General features: G+C 33.9%; 1 protein-coding gene across 3 annotated transcripts in view; it reads left to right on the top strand.

The window, feature by feature from the left end:
* The first annotated feature begins 11,184 nt into the window (after window positions 1-11,184).
* SLCO1C1 (solute carrier organic anion transporter family member 1C1) overlaps window positions 11,185-20,849 on the top strand; it is a 65,735-nt gene continuing 56,070 nt past the window's right edge. For 2 of the 3 annotated variants that reach the window (XM_017888608.1, XM_017888606.1), the window contains exons 1-4: window positions 11,185-11,442; window positions 11,566-11,637; window positions 15,365-15,518; window positions 16,583-16,724. In XM_017888608.1, the coding sequence (XP_017744097.1) occupies window positions 15,390-15,518; window positions 16,583-16,724 (271 nt within the window). In that variant the 5' untranslated portion in view covers window positions 11,185-11,442; window positions 11,566-11,637; window positions 15,365-15,389. The remainder of the gene's footprint in view (window positions 11,443-11,565; window positions 11,638-15,364; window positions 15,519-16,582; window positions 16,725-20,849) is intronic. The other variant, XM_017888607.1, reaches the window with a different exon arrangement.

Raw genomic sequence — 20,849 nt, 5'->3', positions numbered from 1 at the left:
TGTGGAAGAAATATCAATAAAAGTTCAAATGCTAATAGCTCAATTCCAGATAATTGGAAGCTAAAATATTTATGTACTTTGAAACCAAAGTGTGTTTATTTCATTGATCGAACAAGCAGCAACACATTTTATGACCATTGTCCTAGGTCATTTGTGTCTTTATGAATTTGCTGATATTGTCAATCCATTTTTTAAATCTTCAACAAAATTCAATTTTAAGATTAAGAAATCAGAAATTTTAGGTAAAGAATATTACAAAATTAAATTGTTCTTTTTAAGAAATATATCAGTTTTAGGTCCTTTTTTCACACATCAATTTGTTCATCTGGAAGATATTCAAATTCTTATTGGGAATGAATTACACTACAAACAATGAGTTAAGCTAAAACTACATATAACTTAAATTGAGATGTCTATACGTATTTGTATGTTTCACACCAATGAACCATGCTCAGAGAACAGTAACATATTTCCCAGTCTATGTTATGCACCATGGATGTTAGGCAATGTGTGCTATTGCCTACACATTGTATTTGTTAAAATAAATTTTGCTTTTACTTTACCTAATGGTGCTTTTACCTAACTTGAATTGCTCTTTGTGTTCCCACTAGCAAAGCATTCTAACAGCAGGCTAACAATGGTGAAATAAAATGAACACTTTTGGTCCGGGCGCGGTGGCTCACGCCTGTAATCCCAGCACTTTGGGAGGCCAAGGTAGGTGGATCACCTGAGGTCGGGAGTTCGACACCAGCCTGACCAACATGGAGAAACCCTGTCTTTACTAAAAATACAAAATTATCCAGGCATGGTGGTGCATGCGTGTAATCCCAACTACCTGGGAGGCTGAGGCAGGATAATCGCTTGAATCTGGGATTCAGAGGTTATGGTGAGCTGAGATCGTACCATTGCACTCCAGCCTGTGAAACAAGAGTTAAACTTTGCCTCAAAAAAAAAAAAAAAAAAAAAAAAAAAGAAAATATGTTTGAAACAAAAAAATTGGGGAAGATTAAGGCTTTCTTTCCATGGGGAAACTCAATGTTCACCTGCTGATTCAAAAATACTGACCTCGTATCAACTAGTGTAGGTAAGACCATAAAATACAGTATATGGAATTATGTATAAATGGAAAACAAAATTGGCTTTTAACATATGTTTAAGACTCTAAAAAGGAATCCGCATTTCTTCCAGAGACAGTGATAAGTTGTTTTCCACATTGTTTAAAAAGTTGATTGCCTTGACACCATTGGTATCCTTGGTTTCGCTTCCTTGAAAAGTTGTGGAGCACAGACGAAAAGCCTTCTCCTAATCAGATTAAAAAATGTTGAACATGTTCTGTTTGCAATGAAGCAATGAGTTCGCCTCATGCTTCGCATTAAGAAGTGGGTTCTTAATTATGCAAATAATTCAGGTAACCAAAAAATGCTTCAAAGATAAATAATAAATCAACCATAGGTAAGACTCTCAAAGAATGTTTAATTGATTTATTTCTTGAAACAGTTATTTAATTTTAAATTTTTCCAGAGAAATGAAACGCACGCGAAACGATCATTCTGTGGTTACTGAGTATTTCATTATAATCAGACTGTAGAGACTACTGATTTATTTTCATGATAATCAAGGAGGCGAATATTTTGATATTACGATAGAACTATATCATATAACCAGAAAACTAGAAAGAGAGATTTAATTCTTTTTTTCTAATATTCTACAAGCCTCATGGGGGAAATGTTTTATGAATTATTCAAATACATTAGATAAAAATTAGTGTCAGTAATTTAACTTTGTACAAATTGTAGTCTGAGATCTTCTGAGTTTTCATAAGACAAAGGAGTGTATTATCCAGCAATTTATTATGTTTTGCGTTGTTATAAATGTTCTATTAATGTATATTTTATTTTACTAAGTTCTAACAAAAGGCCAAATATTTATCTTTCCTACTATGAAAAATTAAACCTTATTCATCGTGACTTTCACAGATGAAACACTGACCAGTCAACAAACAACAGCCACTGCATTAATCTGCCCAGCATGATCAGATAGTAGGTTAGAATTTGAAATTCATTAATAAAAAACAAATAACAAAACTTTGTAAGCCTTAATGGTTTAATATTTCAGTGTCATTGAAAGTTCCTATTTCAAATTAAAGTACAGCAGGATAATTTTCCTTTCCTGTTTCAAAACAAAACCAGATGAAGAAAAAACAGAGACAAACTCATAGGAGGAAAGCGTGGCTTCACTTCAATTATACTCCTCTTACTCAATATTAGTCACCAAAAAAATAAGCAGAAATTCTCCTCTGCCATAATAAAAAGAAAGAACGGCCTTCGACTTAAGTTCTAGTTCCTCAAGCCTGCTTTCCTTGTAAAACCGATGGTACTAAGAAGCAAAAAAAGCAGAGCTGTGGATTGGAAGTGAACACTACATAAAATTTGCAGGGTGTACAGGACACCCCTCCATCTTTGATATAAACCAATTTAGTTACTCTGGAGTGAAATGACTTGTAGATACACGGTTCAACCATTACTTCCTTTATGACAAGGAGCACTTATACATGCTTCCCAATGTGAATTAGCCCTTGAATTAGTTTGAAAACTGCTACTTGAATAACTTTTGAAGAGAAAGATTTTCTTTCCAGTAATTTTACTCCCTAAAAAGGCAAAATACTCAGATGTTAAATGTGCAATTAAAAATAGTTGTTTGAAGTATACACACTTCAATAAATAGTTATTTGTGTATATAAAGTGTACGTTGATAGCAGTTTCCCTGTCCCTTTTCTTTTTAAAATTCCCAACTGATTACGGGTCCAAAACTCCATCTTATATCAGCGATTTCATTTTAACTATTTGTAAGTATAATTTAGTATTGTAGTATTGCTAACTTTAATAATTCTAACATATCTATATATTACCTGTTATTGAGGTCTTAATGTCTTTACTTAATACATATTCATCAGCTTAAAAAAATCACTAAATTTTTTATACTCTGTAAAATATTTGCATGGGAATTTTAGCATATTATGTTTGCTTAACTGGTGTTTTTTTCACTTATGACTGTCAGTTTATGTCTCAATATATTCTCACAGAAGAATGCGTACCATTTTTGTTCCAACAAGAACAATCTGTTAGTTGGTAAGCATTGGTAATAAATATCACTGAACCCACCCAACCCCTGATATTTCTTCCTCAAGATTTCTATCATGCAAGTCACAAAATGAAAATTGGTGCTTTTATAAATATTCGGAAGCTCTCAATGCAAAATAATAAAAATGAGATTCTCCCTGGCTGTCTATAATATATTAGGATATGTGACTGAAGGAACTTTAATCTAAATTTAGAGTGTTTTGGGTTTTGGTTGGTTTGAATAATTTGATTTGCATTTTGGTATTAAAATGTGCTCTGATTTCTGCAGGCATTTGTTCTGACCAATCATTACCTCTTCCTGACAGGAAAAAAAAAAAAAAAATGACATTGGCAAGTTTTAATAAATATGACCCAAAAATTGACCTTGAAGGATGTTTGTAAACCAGAGAGTATTTAATTAGCTGAATTTACTGTTTCTGAAAAGCAATATTTTCAAATAACTGCCAACCAAAGTGACACTGTAGGGATGTCATTTGTGCATGACAATTTTTAACAATGTAATTCTTACCATTCTCAACAGACCTGAACCGGAATATGTTTACTAACTAATAACTTTGCCACATTTTTCAACTTCTAAAAAAACAAGAGTGAGGCTTTTGAACTTAAGTAATCATTTTGCAATTGAAATAAATCTTATCCTTTCGCCTGTATCTTCCATTTAATATACATAGCAATACTTAGTATCATCCCATCACAAGTATTGTTAAGCGACTGACTTAGTGGCTGAGAAATGTTTGTAAAAAGTAGAATCTGTACAGAAAAAACTAGATCAATTGTGTTTATTTTTATTATTTTTTAGCTTAGATACTATGTTGATGCTCCCTTTTGCCAAAATTACTGGAAGTGCCTCTTGGTTTTATATATATAATATATAAATATTATAGTAAATATATACTCAAAATTATTAAAATTATGTCATAGATTATCTATGTCAATGTTATGAGTGAAGATAATGTATAATATAAAAATAATTCTGTGGTATGATGATTGATGTAGTATTTGTACAATCCACTTCCTCCAGTCCTCTGAAGGCATCCTTTCCTCTTATATGCAAATACGGTGGTGTGGTACCTAACTTACTCTGTCATGAGACAGACATCTACTGACCTTCCTACAGTCTCCAAAGAACCTTATGGGGCTTATATTCTCACGGTCACATCTTTCTCACTATCACCAATGAATTCATAGCCACATTTAGTCATCATCTAACTTTCTGCAACTAAGTTGTGTCCTTTCTTTAATCAAATAGCACCAAAGCCAAAATACCCACATTTCTGGCATTCAGCTTTAGAGTCCTATAAAATAGACAGTTGTATTTCTAGCTAGGTTTCCTAAGGAATTGATTCTTCAGTCTACACCTATTATTTCCCCATTACCTGTGATATCAAATCCCAACTCCTTAGCCTGGTGTTTTCAAATCCTCCTTTGCTCTGGCCTGAAACTACCCTCTCCAGCTTCCTGCTCCAAAAGAAACCTTCCACTTATCATTTATATTTATTTATCTCGGGCAAATACATCAGTTGAGTTAATGCACACTTTCTATATACATATACTTTCTCTCTCTCACACACATGCACACATACACACTTCCAACTATACACAGCACAAGAAGACGAGATTGACTATCTCTTCTTCAGATGTGTATTTTACTCCTCTCAGGGTTTTCCTCTTACAGTCATGCCATGGCTCTGAGTGGAAGGGAGATGATTGCTTGGCAATCTAGTCTGAACCTTTAACGTCATCCTTCAATTAAATGTTCTCAAAACAAGTCTTAAGGAAGGAAAATTTAAATTACATGGTGTGAGGGGTCATAATGGGTAAGTTCGAATGGAGACTAACATCCAGGTCAGAGGAGAGGGATTACTATGATCATTACCTAAAATAGGAAGCCTCAGACATCAGATTAGTGTGTCCTTGTTCACACCAATTCACACTTAGTCCAGCTTTACAGGTCACCCCCAAGCCTGTAAATTCTACCCCATGTGATTCAGCAGGCTTGGGGGTGGTTTCTATCTCTAAAATTTTTGATTCGGCTTGTCCAGATGAAATAATTTCCAAGTAAGGGATACTTTCACCAGAATACACAATGGTAATGGTAATGGTACCCTGGAACCAAGGCTACTATTTGGATATTTTGTTGTCTCATATTACTGAACCATCAGAGGAGGAAGTGATTGATCCCAATTTGCTAGGCTGAAGTATGGTTTCTGATACAAAATAGTGGCAAGAAAGATTGTGTTTGGAACACAAAGAATTCTCCATGGAGCCCTTAATGCTTCCATGTTACATAGTAAGTGTAGTGGGACACTGGAGTCACCAAATAAAAACAGAACTACTAAGAAAATTGACCTGGCAAGAATTAACTTGCAGGTCATCCTGTCAGTAAAAATGTTCCACCAAGAGAAGTCCTAGCAGATGGCAATGAAAACATAGAATGGATAGTAGAAAACAGAAGTTTTATATCAACAATGGCTTCATAGCCAAATATAGAAAGAAATTTGGAATTTATCCAGTAACAGTTTTTAATCTATTTACATACACACACACACACACACACACACACATATATATATATATATCTGTCTCTGTATCATTTATTTAAAACTCAACATGAAAATTTTCAAATGTATTCAAACCAGAGAGAATAGTAGAATGAGCACCAGGTTTGAGCTATCACCTAGCTCAAACAATTAATATACAGCCAATCTGTTCCATATATACCTCCCAATATTTAGTGCATCTCCTCTAAATTATCTTGAAAATATAAATATATCCTTTCATTAGTAAATGATTTGTTAAAAAAACAAAAAGCAATGCTATATTTACCTCTAAAACAATGACACTGCCATTATCATGTCTAAAAAAAACTAACACAAATTACTCAATACAACAAATATCCACAGTGTTCTCATTTCTGAGGTTATAAAACTTCTAAGAAGATTACAGAGAAGTCTTGTTATAGTTTGTTTCTTTTTGAATAGGTGTACAAAGTCCGTACATTGTAATTGGTCAGTTCATTTCTTAAGTTAAAATATACAATTTCTCCCTCATCTCCTTTTCTCCTTGCATTTCTTGGTTGGAAAAAATATTGAGTTATTTGTCCTAAAGAGATTCTTTACTTTCAACGTTGCTGATTGTATCTTTTGCAGTGTCATTTAGCGTGTTCTTCTCTTCCCTATATTTCTTATGTACTGGTATTTAAATCTAATCTGAGATTTGATAAGATTAGTTTTCTTTGGAAGTAAAAAGGAGGACTATTTCAAAGGTGGTGTTTCAAGCTTTTAACTTCCACCAGTATGTTCAAAATGGCTTGAGATTTTTGGTGATATTATTGGTCATTGATTACCTTTTGCTAAATTTATTAATTCATTAGGGGTTTGAAAATTACAATATTCTCACTTATAAGTGGGGCTAAACATTAAGTGCACATGGACATAAAAATGGGAACAATAGACATGACACATTACTTGAGGGGGAGATGGAGGTACCATGTTCACTATCTAGTTGATGGAATCATTTTTACCCCAAAACTCAGTGTCTCACAATATACCCATGTAAAAAATCTGCATATATATTCTCTGAATCTTAAATAAAAATTAAAATTATAAAATTAAATATGTAATAGCTTAATTCTTACTAGAAATTAATATATTTACATATAATATAGAATTATAAAAACTTTATAGAGAGGGTCTGAACTGATCATATTAACAGAAATTTTTCAAAACCGTTAAGAATTATCCCCATACAATAACTACTTTCTCAATTTCTCTACTGTGACACAAAAACCAAGCTATGCAAATAAAACTCATTAGAGTTCTACCAATCTAAAAGCGATTGAAAATTATAGTATATTTTCTACATTTTTTCCTTTAACTGTTGCATTTGACTCCAATGAGTTTAAGGATTTTATATTTTTAATCTTGTTTTTATTAAAACTGTTCTACAAATAAATTTGTCATCTCTAGAGAATAGTCTTTATTTTCAGACTATTTGTTGGGACTGAACCAAGGCCTTGCATTGCGTATTATTCAGTAAAATTTCAAAACCTTACCAAAATCCTTTCAGGTCATACTTTAAGACTGACAATTACATTTCAATAAATATTAATTACCCTAAGAAAGAAAGAAAATTATAATTTCTCTCTATCCTTGTATTTTATTAGTTGGAATTCTATGAAGAGAAATTTGTCTTTACTCTGCAATAACTCTGAAGGAAAGAATGCGAATAGCGAAAGCTAGTATAAACACACAATTTCTCCCTAAATACCGCCCTAATTTAAATATATAATATTATATATAATTGATATATCATCTTATTTTATAATATAAATATATAATATTAATATATTTAACATATATTAACATTTAGCTGTGGTTAGAATTATTGCCCAAAGTGACCATGCCTGATGTTTTTATAGGTTTTACATAAATTTATATAAAATAACTGTTTCAAACATTACTATTTATATGCTTTAACCATTACAGTCATTCTTACTGATGCTCAAACTGTTCCTATATTTGATTAGCAAGGCCCTGTCTTCACTGCGCTTCTGCACTCCTATTGGCCCACAATGTATTCTTAAGGCATTCGCTAGCTCCTTTTTGATGACAAGATGATTCCAGGGCCCATCTTATACTCTTATCACACCTGGTAATTAGTCACGTTATCAGCGATCCATTGCTGCCTTTATTTATGCGTGCTAGTTGCCACTGATTCTACTTAGTGATTCATTGTTTCTAGACTTTTCTAGTGGAGAGATGCTAATAACACACACACGTAGATATCTATCTATCTCTCTCTCTCTCCATATATATATATGTGTGTGTGTGTGTGTGTGTGTGTGTGTATGTATATATATCTCCTGTATGTATGTATACATGTTATATACTCTTAACTCAAATTTGGGTATACAACATATTGCCTAACCTCATTGGATCTTATATTATAGATTACATCTATTTATTTATTTATTTATTTTGAGACGGAGTCTCGCTCTGTCGCCCGGACTGGAGTGCAGTGGCCAGATCTCAGCTCACTGCAAGCTCCGCCTCCCAGGTTTACGCCATTCTCCTGCCTCAGCCTCCCGAATAGCTAGGACTACAGACGCCTGCCACCTCGCCCGGCTAGTTTTTTTTTTTATTTTTTTATTTTTTAGTAGAGACAGGGTTTCACCGTGTTAGCCAGGATGGTCTCGATCTCCTGACCTCATGATCCGCCCGTCTCGGCCTCCCAAAGTGCTGGGATTACAGGCTTGAGCCACCGCGCCCGGCCATAGATTACATTTAAAGCCATGACACCAGATAAGGTCATTAAGGAAGTAAATATAGACAGCAAAAGAAGATATTCCACAGATTGAATTTTGGAACACTCCAGCAATGAAGACTAAGAGCACATGAGCACTGAAGTAGGAGGAAAACCAGGGGAGTGTGGTGAAACCAAGTGAATAAAATGTGTCCAAGGGAAGGGCACATTAATGACATATAATTCTGCTAATACCTCAATTAAAAGGAGGTCTGGATATTGATCACTGGATTTATTACTGTGAATGCCTTTAATGTTATTGATGAAAATATTTGCATTGGAGTGGTAAAGGAAAAAACTGATTAGAGTTGGTGAAAAATGAACTGGAGGAGAGGAAATATATACAAGGAATATGACTAAAATTTGGGCTTAGAAACATGGACTGTAGGAGCAAGAAGGAAGACAGCTAATAGCAATGTACATTTGGGTAGAGAGTAGATGTCATGAGGACAGAGTGTAATATTTCTCCCAATACTTCTGTTGTTGTTGTTGTTGTTGTTTTTTTTTTTTTTTTTTTTTTTTTTTTTAGTGAATTTTCTAGACAAGATCATCAGCTAATAATCAGGGTGCAACCAGAAATGAAGATTTGAGAGAGGTAAAGTGATTGGGTCATTAAAAGGTATTATGTCTAGCAATGCTTCTATGACTCAGTGAGTTTAGTGGTTATAAATATCAAATAAGCCCTAAGGTCATGTTACTGAGTTGTTCTTCAATCATTCATTTAAAACAGTGCGGATGGAAATACTAAGGAGAAAGAAAGTGGATTCAACTGAGGTGAGGTTTGCCTGGGAAGATCAATAAATTGAAAAAGAAACAGGAGAATTGAGGTTATACAGAAGGAAGTGAGTAAAATAATTGCAGGAAAAAATTCAAGTAAGGAGGAAAATAAGAATATGAGTGTCCTGGCTTGAATTGTATCTCCCAAAAAGATATGAGCAAGTCCTGACCTCCTGTACCTGTGAATGTGACCTTTTCTGAAAAGAGATTCTTTGCAGACTTTATCAAGTTAAGATGAGGTCATTAGGGTGGGCCTTAGTCAAAGATGACTAGTGTCTTTTTAAGAACAGAAGACAGAGACATAAAGGGAGAAGATGGCCGTGTGGTAACAGAAGCAGCTGTTGGAGTGATACACCTATAAAACAAGGAATTCAGGCTGTCAGCAAACACCAGGAGGCAGAAGAGGTAAGGAGGATTCTTCCCTACAGGTCTCAGAGGGAGCATGGCTCTGCTGACACCTTGATTTTTGATTTCTGGCCTTCAAAAGTGTGAGACAATAAAGTTCCATTTAAGGTCACACAGCTTGTGGTACTTTGTTACTGCAGTCTTAGGAAATGCTTTCATTTTTATGTTGTCTGTGGTTAATTTAACACCACAGTGGCAGAGGTGGGTGGTTGTGATAGAGATCGCATGGTCCTACGAAGCCTAAAATGTTTATTATTTGTCACTTTATAGAAGTTTGTTAACCCCCTGGTCTAGAGTTTGGAAATGGGAATGAAAGGCTGAAGTAGGCCACAATCCAATGCAAGGCTGCACATAAGAAGGTCTGAATAAGTGTAAAAATTATGTGCATTCAAAACAGTAACATTAACTGTGGACTTTGGTAATAAGAAAAGGAATCATGTTGGAGAGTGAAATTGAGTCAGTTGGGAATAGACCAAATTACATTCTCAGGGGAGAATTTCATTTCTTGGTGAGGAAAATTATGCCCTTTGGGTTGGTAAATATTATCTCCTCTTTAATAAAACAGTGGCCTGGCCACCTGTTAGACACTGAGAAGTCTAGACTAATACTCAATGTATTCGGATGTTTGCTCGCTATTTCCGATGGAAAAGTCTGGTTTGATTGTTAAAGTGAAATATTTGACCTTTCAGAGTCTGAAAACACCATTGCTTCATTTCAAGGTTTAAGATAAACCCATTTTTCTTTTCTTTCTTTTGTAGTAAAATGTGCTTGAATAATATTGATTAACTATCCTTACCATTATGTGAACTAAATATATATCTATATACATATAAAAAATGATGATACCTTCCAGTCATTTTCTTGCAACGTGCTTTTGAATACGTTATATAATTTAATCCTTAAAACAGCCCTATAAATCTGTTTTTTTTTTAACAAAAAAATTCTGCTTTACAAAGGAAGAAGTTGAGACTCAGTAAAATTAAGTGACCATCCCAGAGTCTCAGCTACTTAAGAGTAGGGTGAATCTTGGATAATTCTTGTAGCAAATTTATTTGTTGGTAGAAAACAAATGCAAACTAATACTGCTTAAGATCCTCTAAAGTTTTCTCTTGGAAAAGAATTTATTAGAATTGTAGACTTTCTCAGTGCAAGGCTTTCTTTATCCTTGGAATTAGGCAGAATAAACAATGCCAAAAATTCAATGTGTGTTTTTTTTTTTCTGTTTTCAAACTCATAGAAATTGTAAATATGAGCAATTGATCATGTCTCTGAGAATTAACTCTTTCTGTACAGAGTGCTGCAGAGCTTTGATGTGACCTGATACTTCGTCCCTAAAGAGTCTAGAATACCAATGGAAAAGAAAACCATGTAGCAAATTAGCCCAAGAACCATTAAAGACAAAACAAAACAAAAACAAACAAACAAAGAAAACACAAGGATCCCAGTGATGTCCCTAAGGAATAGTTGGCTTAAAAACTTTTTGGAAGGAGGAGAGGTCTCTGGTATAAACTTCCGCCCTCCTCTGGCTTCTGTTCCCTTACCCTCTGCCCCCTGCGGAGTTGTGTTTTCTGGGAATCAGCAAGTAAGATCACAAGTGGTCTTTTCTTTTATTCACTCTCTCCCATAAAGAAAGCTTTATCACGTGTGGCCTTAAACTTGCAGCAAATTGCAAAGAAATGGCTCAAAAGCTTCAGCTCTTTCTGTGCCCTGGGAGCTGAGATGCACGTCAGTGGCCTTGCCAGTGTGGCCAATTCTCTGCTGACTGCCAGAAAAAAGAGGCCAGGAGGAAAGAGGAAAGAGAAGAGATTGCTCAGGGGTGAGACCATGCCCTTCATCTTTTCTTTCCCCTAATCTGCTCTGCCTGTGTTCACCCACACTCTCCCCACCTGGCAAAATTGTTCAAAATTGCTGTGGAGTTTACCTCAGTTTCCTCTTTCAGCCTGTGGTGTGTGGTCCATCCTCTTGCTGAGCACATTGAAAGGAACTGGCTATCTTTGATCTCTACCTCCAGGTAAGACTTCGTTCTCTCATTTTATATTTTGTGACTAATACATCAGATTCTTATGGGAGATGAACCCTTAATTTCTGTGCTATTTATGTTTTATCCATAAAAATTATCAATGAAAGATGATGATCCCCTTGTTAGTTTGATGAAAATAAGACAGAAGATTGGTTAAGGAAATCAGATAAACTCAAATTTGAGTTCAAATTTTGAATCTCATGCTTGTAAGTTGTTTAGTTTTTGACAAGTCACTTAATTGCTTTGGGCCATCTAATTTAAACAATGGAATTCTAATACTATGCTTGTTGGGTTGTTTTAAGGATTAGAAAGAGTACATACATCACCCAACACAAAAATAGTACTTATTAAATCTGAATCTGACACAAATAATTTGTATTGGTTGGGAAATTAGTTTCTAAACAACACATACTCCTCTCCAGCAAGTGCCATGAGGCTATTTTTTAGCTCGTCTGAAGGGCGGCATCCTGGTGTCCAGAAGTCAAGCCGGGACAGAGGTTTTCCTCATGGGAGATGGCCAAGAGAAGACAGGGAGGAGCGTGGTTGCCTTTAGGACTTTCTCTGTGGCAGTCCTTGGGGACTGATTGCTGGACAGAGTCTGAATCAGTTGCAGAGCAGAGGGGTTGAGTACATCTGTGGGATCTAACTACAACCTTCATAAGCCACTTGCTCTGTATATTTAAAATCTGAAGGGTTGATTTTGAAACCCATGAGGATAGATTATTCAATGTTTTTGAACTAAAGGAAGAGAAACTGCTTGGCTTGTTTTTCTTTGGCCTCCAGAATAAGTTATGCTCCAAACCCAGGGTATTGGATGAAAACTGTCATATGTCTTTTCCTGGAAGAATCTATTCAAGTGGCCAGAGATCAATTAAGGATTTGCCAAATGCAAATCATTCTGAATAACTGTGTACTCTTGCTCTACTTCTGCAGTTGCAAATAAAGAGAGAGAGCCTTCAGGCCCCAAGAATCTTTCCATTCACGTCATTGAGCTTCCTTCCCTCTCTTTTTACAGGGGATGAACTGTAGCCTCCTTGGAACACACTACACTTGCAATAATTTGCGCATTAGCCATCAAGACACTTCAGTAAAGCTATGTAGTGCCAATAGTTTAAGCTGGATACTATTTTGCCCTCACACAAAGTGAACTGAGATAACTATTTTTATCTTTCGTTATCACTTTTGAATTTCAGTTACAGTGATTTTTCTGTCAATACCTCCATATATTAGATAACTTAAAATGTCCTATAGTGTCTCAAGTTTTCAGTAGTGTTTTAACATAATTATTTTTTCTCTTTGGCATTAGCATTCTAGATGTAACACTTTGGATCTTTTAAAGACAAATTTAGGATAAGTGATAGCATATTTTATTATTAAACAATTTATTTGTATTTTCTGGCCACTGGCTTTAATATTATGACTGATGAGAAATAATATGATATCTGAATCCCCAAAACAGAAGGCCAATTTGAATTATATAATTTAATCGTTTGAAAAAGATTGCAATTTAACCCATAAATTTAATAATTATCCATTTCTTATTTTAAAACCTTTCTGGTTTGTATATCTCTTGCTTGGCAATGTTTTTTACTCAGAGTTTTGTAGTAAAGATATCTATTTACCATTGTATAACTCTGTGTTTCCCAAACCCTGTTTTCCTTGTCCTGGCAAAATACTGGTCTAGAAAAGTAGTCCTAGTGACTCAGTAGATATAGGAAGTTGGCTGTTGGTATCAGATATTGGTAAGGAAGAATCTTTATATTCTTCATTTCTTAAACTTTGTTTTTTAAATCAGTAATAGATGTTGAATTTTATCAACATGTTTTTCATGCCCTGAAATTCTGTTTTTTATTTTGAATTATTCGTGTGGTAATTTAGGTGAATAAATTTCCCGTAATTAACCAATTGTTTCATCTTTTAGAATAATTTTAATCATAGAACAAGAGTTAGTTTGGATTTGCTAGCATTTTACTTAGAATTTTTGTAATCTATGGGCTTGATCTGAAATCTTCCTTTCTGTGCTATCTTTGTGCTGTTTTGTTACCAAGATAATTTTAGTTTTGTCAAACTAATGGAGACAAAGATTATCTGTTTCCATTATCTGCTATCTTTCCTCAAAGAATATCCCTTGATAAAGCACTTCTGGTACATCATCTATCCTTAGTATCTTTGTTTAGGGAATAGTTTCAGAGTATTTTTGATAATGTCTTTCTTGGCTATTTTCTCTTCTGGTTTTTGTCAATAAAGGTAATGAATATTTGCTAGAAACTTATCCATTAAGTCAAGATATTAAACTTACTTCTACATTCGATGCATCTTCTTATGTTTTATACTCCTAAATATCTGTGTTTTATCTCATTAATATGTATTTGTATTTTTTTTGTCTTGATTGGCATTATTAGCTCTTTGTTTTGCTTATTTTTTGTTTTAATTTTCTGTTTCACTCACTCTTCTTTTAAAGTTACGCATGCTTATAAAATGAATCTAAAAGCCTAATAATAATTTTTTTGAAACCAGACCCTTGCTTCATCCTTTCTTTACTCATTTCCCACTCCCTGGAGAAATCCACTTAACTTTTAAACTGTTGAAGTCCTCTGCTGTTTTACCTTCATATTATTAATACAAAGCAAACCGTTTATACTACTATTACTTGATTTTTCAGTTTGAGAAAGTATGAATTGAAATGATGTTGGATGAGGTTTAGTAAACACAAAACAAGCATTGCATAAAGTCAAGGTGATATACACATAGTCAGAATAAATTTCTGCCACAATAAATGAAATTTGACTCATAACATTATTCCTTTAGGAATAATATTATTCCACTTCTATGATGTGGATATAGAAGTTCTCTATTAATGTACAATTGTGTCATGTGACAATATTAAGGAGACTGAGAAATTACTTTGTTGAATTCTTTGATTTAGGTTAGATTATCAGGCAGGCACTGAGCCATGTGGAATCCTAAAGAAGTAGGGGCACAGGATATGTAAATATTGATGTGAACAGGGAGAAAATAGGTTCAGTGTGTGATCCTGTCCTGTGAGGGGTGGTGGGAAATTGAGCATGGGAAGCAAGGCTGTCTTTTTTAAGACTGATCAAAGACTGTTCTTTCACCTGAATTCAATCTAAGCCTGAGGCACAAATCATGTTGCTCCCTTATTTGTCAAACAAAAACAATACACAAATTGGACCTCTTCTCTTTTGTCATATTTTAAGGCTTACTTTGGGTGCTACAGGAATCATAAGGTGGTATAAGGATCTACAATGAATGTAAAACTTTTCTATTTGTTTTGCTAAGAAGACAGATTTAAAGGCTTTAAAGACTTTATTCTAATGAATCAATATTCAAATAGTTGAATTCCTCTTCTTCCTTTCCTGCTTGCTCCTAGTTTAAACTGGCAAGACCACAAAGTTAGCAAAATTCTGTCTCATTATTTATTCCAAAGGCAACACTTAAATTTATTCTTTGCCATAATGAGGCTTAAACTGGAGGGATTGAGAAAGAATGCTAGCTACAGAGTTCCAATAGCAGGATTAGTTAATCAGATATCCTGGTTGGTTTTAATTGAAAACATTTGCCAACTTACTGTGACAACAAAAGGTAGATTCACTTTAAATTGGGTCCATAGAATTGTGGTATATTGTTGAATAAAAAACTTTAATAAATTGTGTAGTATTTATTTATTTATTTTTACTTTAAAAACTAACTTTGACAGATCAGAGTCAAGGAATGTGTTTATAATGGACACTTCATCCAAAGAAAATATCCAGTTATTCTGCAAAACTTCAGTGCAACCTGTTGGAAGGCCTTCTTTTAAAACAGAATATCCCTCCTCAGAGGAAAAGCAACCATGCTGTGGTGAACTAAAGGTAGAGCAACCAAGAAGTAAACAGTGTTGATGCTCTTAATTTTCTGTCCAGATATCTTCTATATGAAGTTAGAATGAGCATTGTTTTCTCCTTTTTAAAGAACGATCTTAGATGCAATTTACTAAAACCACACCTTGCCAGGCGGTGCCAGCAATCTCTACCTGACCATGTCAGTTAAATTACTTTCCAGGGCTCATTTAAATGCCCCTCCTAAAGAGAAAAGACAGAAATAGTAGAAACTACTATTTATCGAACTTCTGCCATGTGCAAGATATTATGCCAAGCACAGATATAACATTTAATCTGTGAAACATCACGTTACTCCCATTTTGCCAATAAAAATGGGAATAATGTTACAGAGTAAGGAGAAGAGCTGCTTTTTAAGTAATGCTTTGTGTGCTCCTATTCTTTCTTTATACAAATATTCGCTCAACAAATCTCTGCTTTTTTCATATAAATGCTAACCTTCCCTATGAATGTTCTGTCACAGATCCGTGTCTAGCAAAATATATAAGCTGGATATCAAAGACATGTTTTCCATTGAGAAAAATATTTGGCTATGAATTTAATAAGCATAAACATAAACACAAGGAATAATAGTTGCACTTTTTCAGTCTGTACATTATGTTCCCTGGTGGTGCACGCACCACCCTGTGAAATACATACTCTCAAATGCTGGATGTGTTATAGGATGTCAGGTGTGTGGCTTATGGTTTCATTTACTTTCTTACCAATGAATATCTCGCCATATACTGACTCTTTGATGTAAGACTCCTTTGAGTGCCCCTCTGGACCAGAGTGGAAGAAGACAAAGAGAATTCAATATACATTTTGCATAAAAATCAAATCTATATTTTAAATTCCAAGAGAATTTGAACTTTTGAAAATGTACATGTGCTTAAGGCTGGTGGAAACCTTGAACAGTGTTTGAATTTCAGCAATAATAAAGTTGATATCATACATAGTTCTTTGTTGTTTGTTTTGTATTTGTTTGTCTATTTACTTAGTTTCCAACTGTGTGTCAAGCCGGAGTCAGACTAAGTGTGACCTGTCATATTTTCCAGGTGTTCTTGGGTGCCTTGTCTTTTGTTTACTTTGCCAAAGCATTGGCAGAAGGCTATCTGAAGAGCACCATCACTCAGATAGAGAGAAGGTTTGATATCCCTTCTTCACTGGTGGGAGTTATTGATGGTAGTTTTGAAATTGGTAGGTATTACAGATGACTTTAATTTTAAGCCCAAGATCTTATAGGCGTCGCTAAAGGACATCTTCTGCTTCTGTTGTCTGCTGGGATCTGATTCTATTCATAAAATCTTTTTTGGGGGGACAGAATTTGCCATGATCTTATTCTACAGGAGAGGCAATTTTCTCAGAGCAATCAACAGTAAATTTTTCTCCCAAGGTGTTCGGTATTGTATGGTTCACACAACTCAGAGTTCCACATCAGAGTAAGTGATTTTCTTGGAGAAGAGGGTGAGATGCTAATTGGTATTTTGAGTTAAACATATGTAGAAGTGTCTTTACAGAAGAACAATACACCTGGGAGCCCTATGATTCAATTTTAGATATGTGGAATAATCCAAATGCGCTGTACAAGAATTTACTGCAATGATGAAAGAAGTTACATCATAAAAGGGATTTTTCCACCCGGTGGCCTAGAAAGAAGAATAAAGGAATTCTATTACCAAGAACACAAGATTCGAGCAGGCAATAAAAATTCAAATCTCAGGTGTCTTTGGTTAGCAATTGACTATAGACTCCTTAGAAATTAAAAAGACCGAGTAATTTGAGTCACTGTTTTAGAAGTAATTTAAAGAGGATAATCCTAGTTAGTCTGCCTCCTGAATTGATTAACTAAAAGGCCTTAATTTTTTGTTGAAGTAAACAAAACAGCACCCTCTCTGGTCCTTGAGGCTTGTTTAGATTCAGATATATGCTAGTAAAACCTCTAACTACTCCAATTTTAACTTTACCTGGTGAACTTTCAGAACAGTGAATATATATTTTTCAACCCTTTAACAATTTATTTCTTTTTGTATATACTATGTGTTTTGGTTCTCACTCTGAATATCACAGAAAAAATAAAATGAATAAGTAACCTTTTGCCTTCAGGCATTTACTTCCCAAATTCATCTTTTGTCATCCTTCCAGAATGACATTTCTGAGTGCCAATCAAACTTTAATGTCCACACAAATTACTGGGCAATCTTTTAAAAATCTTTTTTAAAACCTGATTAGGTAGGAACAGAATAAAATTCTGAATTTCTAATAAGCTCCCAAATGATGTTGATGCTTCTAGTCAGTTGATCACACTTTGTGTAGCAGGTTTCCGAAACATCTGATCACATCAATCTTTTATGTAATTTGCTTAGATTGGCCCAGATGGTTGATTTATTCCTTGAGCCCTGTTCTACTGATGGCCCTGCACTGAATGAAGGGCCAAAGAGAATCAAGGTAAATGTTGACACATTATATCATGAGAGGAAACAAGGAGAAAGAGGTAACTGGTGCAGATAAAAGAATAGAGCAGATATGAGCAGGCAAAACATTACATATCATGATGTTTTGATGTTTTTCTCACTCTAGATTATTACATAAAAATATTTCAGAGCTGAAGAGGCATATAAATGATTTGGTCCAAAGCTTTGTTTGGGGTCCCAGGTCCTGATGCAACTTGAGAGAAAAGTTCATAGAGAGTACTAAGTTTTCACAGGAAGTAGCAGAAACCCATGACTCCAAATTCACATTAATTTTTCCAGACCATTCTAGGTATATAAATTATTTATTGGATTAGTTGCCTTAAAATGGCTTAAAAGTTCTCTTACTTCCATTGAAAACCTTTATCCCAAACATTACAAGTTTGCCATAATTATTTGAATTACATAAATTTCCAGACAAATGACTTTCCTGCACATAATCTTAATTTACTTCTTTTGCCTCTTTTTGCATTCCTTCCTTCCAAGGTTCTGGAACTAACATCATCCTCCATCTTTATGTTATTTATATGTGGCAACTTTGTTGAAATTCTGTTAGTTTTAATTAATTTTCCATGGAAACTGTAGAGTTTTCTGGACAAATTGTCTGAAACAAAATATAATTTCATATCTTTCTTTGCAACTCTTAGATCTGTTTTTTTTGTTGTTGTTGTTATTACCTTATTACATTAGCCTCAGTACTATGTTGAAGAGAAGCATTTACAATGGACATCTTTCTCTTCTGTTTGACCTTGATGCAAATACTTTCAAAATTTTAGTATTAAGCAATATGCTTGCTTTGTGGTTTTGATAGATACACTTTAAAAGCTGGTGTGCTCAGATTTGTTTTTTCCTACCATAAATGAATGATTAATTCTATTTAGTACTTTTACGATGTCTATTAAGTTAACTATGGAATTATTCCCCTTCCATTTGTTATATAGTGATTTAATTAATTATTTTTACTTGGTGGTACTCTTGTACTAGTATAATAAATTGCGCTTGGTTAGGATATTTTTATTTTTATGTACTATTCAGTTTGCTAATATTTTGTTTAGGATTTTTACATCTATCTTCATAACCAAGTTTAGGCTCTAATTGTCTTTTCTTATATTATCCTTGACTAGTTTTGGTTTTAAGAAAATAGTAGCCTTACAAGATGAATTCAATGACTTTCGTTCTTTTCTGTTATCTGAAGTGTGTGTGTGTGTGCGCGCGTGCGTGTGTGCATAGAGAGAAAAAGAGAAAAGAGAGCAAGAATATGTTACTTTAAAGTTTGGTAAAACATATTTCTAAAACTTTCTGTACCTGTTTTTTTGTGAGAGGCTAATGATGGTAAATACGGAAAAATTTTTATATTCAATTTCATTTTTTAAAGATTTTGTATCATCATTTATATTCCAAGTGTATCTCCTGAGATCTCAGAAAAGATATTAAGGAAGCAAAAACTTTGATAGATACAGTATATATATATATATATTACAGATGCTGAACTTATATTGTCTTGTATATGATATGCCCATTAGCATAACACAGAAATAGACTGTAAACAGGAGTCCTTTACTGTGTGGTGTTGGTGAAGTGTAGGCTAGAACAGGAGAGAATTGCCTATAAAGTGACAGTCAACTTTCATTTTCTATTGGTTTGTTTATTGTGGTAAATTAACAAACATATAGATAGATTATCAAAATAATATGATGTACAATGTCTTCTACTAAATTCTTAAATTTCAAATGAGAAATCTTATGCTCAATTATTAGTTTTTTAATATGAACATTAAGAAGAGCTTAATTCTTCTTGGAGCCATAAAGACTAGGACCACTGTTCAAGTCATGTTTCTCACTATCATTCTTATTATCCTCAAGCCCACAAAAATTACTGCTTTATTTCCAATTTACTAAAGCTGGCAATGTGAGTGAACACTAGTAAATTAGATGATTGCTTACAGATATAGGGAAACATGCTTTTGCCCCAAAATTGGAAATGAGGAGAACTTCAAAGCAAGGCCACCCATTAGCCATCACAATCAATTGCTGGGAAATTGTTGAGATCTTACTCTATCTAGCACTGTACATCTTAAAAACTAAATATCTCAAATAAATATAGCTAAAGCTTTAAAGTCCCTTGAAGTCTAAAACCTTAACAATGTTTATCAAAGCATGTTCTAGGAATCATCTCTATCAACACACTGGAGTTAGTATTTGAAATGCAGATTTCCTGACCTGACCCCAGACCATGGACTCAGAAACATTTGGTATTTGCCAAGAATCTGCATTTTTAACAAGTTTCCATTTGCTTCACCATTTCCTTTCAGTATTTTAATGCACAGCAAAGCCTGAGAAATATTACTTGAAGCATGTTTAATCACTTATCACCATCATCAACTAAAAGTAATGGATCACATGCTTCAGTAGAGACATTTTGGAAAACCATAATTTCTACTTTCAAAAAAACCCCAATAGTTTTAAACCATTTTTCACAAAAGAGATAGATGGGCATATTTTATAGAGATTTTGTATTTCGTAAAATTTGTGTTATAGGCATATGTTGAGGTTATATAATTGATGTACACCTGAAGTTGCCTATGTGGAATAATTTTTATTTCTATTTTGAGTCTTAATCTTTTTGTACAAAGTTTATTAACAAATCATAAAGTATCATCTGTGTAAATGTGTTTCATCATTTTATTTCATTTAAAGTGAAGTACAGTTGTGTTTAATTTTTCTATAAAGGATATCAGCTAAATAATTTGTAATGTAGTTCACGAGCAGTTAGACACTAATAGAAGTTTTCACAGAAATTTTAATGAATAAAGAAAAAATAAGAAGTTTACTTCAAAATTACTGAAAAATATTTA

Source organism: Rhinopithecus bieti, unplaced genomic scaffold (assembly GCF_001698545.2).
Source record: "Rhinopithecus bieti isolate Rb0 unplaced genomic scaffold, ASM169854v2 scaffold_15769, whole genome shotgun sequence".
NCBI classification, from domain to species: Eukaryota; Metazoa; Chordata; class Mammalia; order Primates; family Cercopithecidae; genus Rhinopithecus; species Rhinopithecus bieti.
The sequence above is the reverse complement of the archived record's forward strand: the minus strand, read 5'-3'. Positions and strand labels throughout refer to the sequence as shown.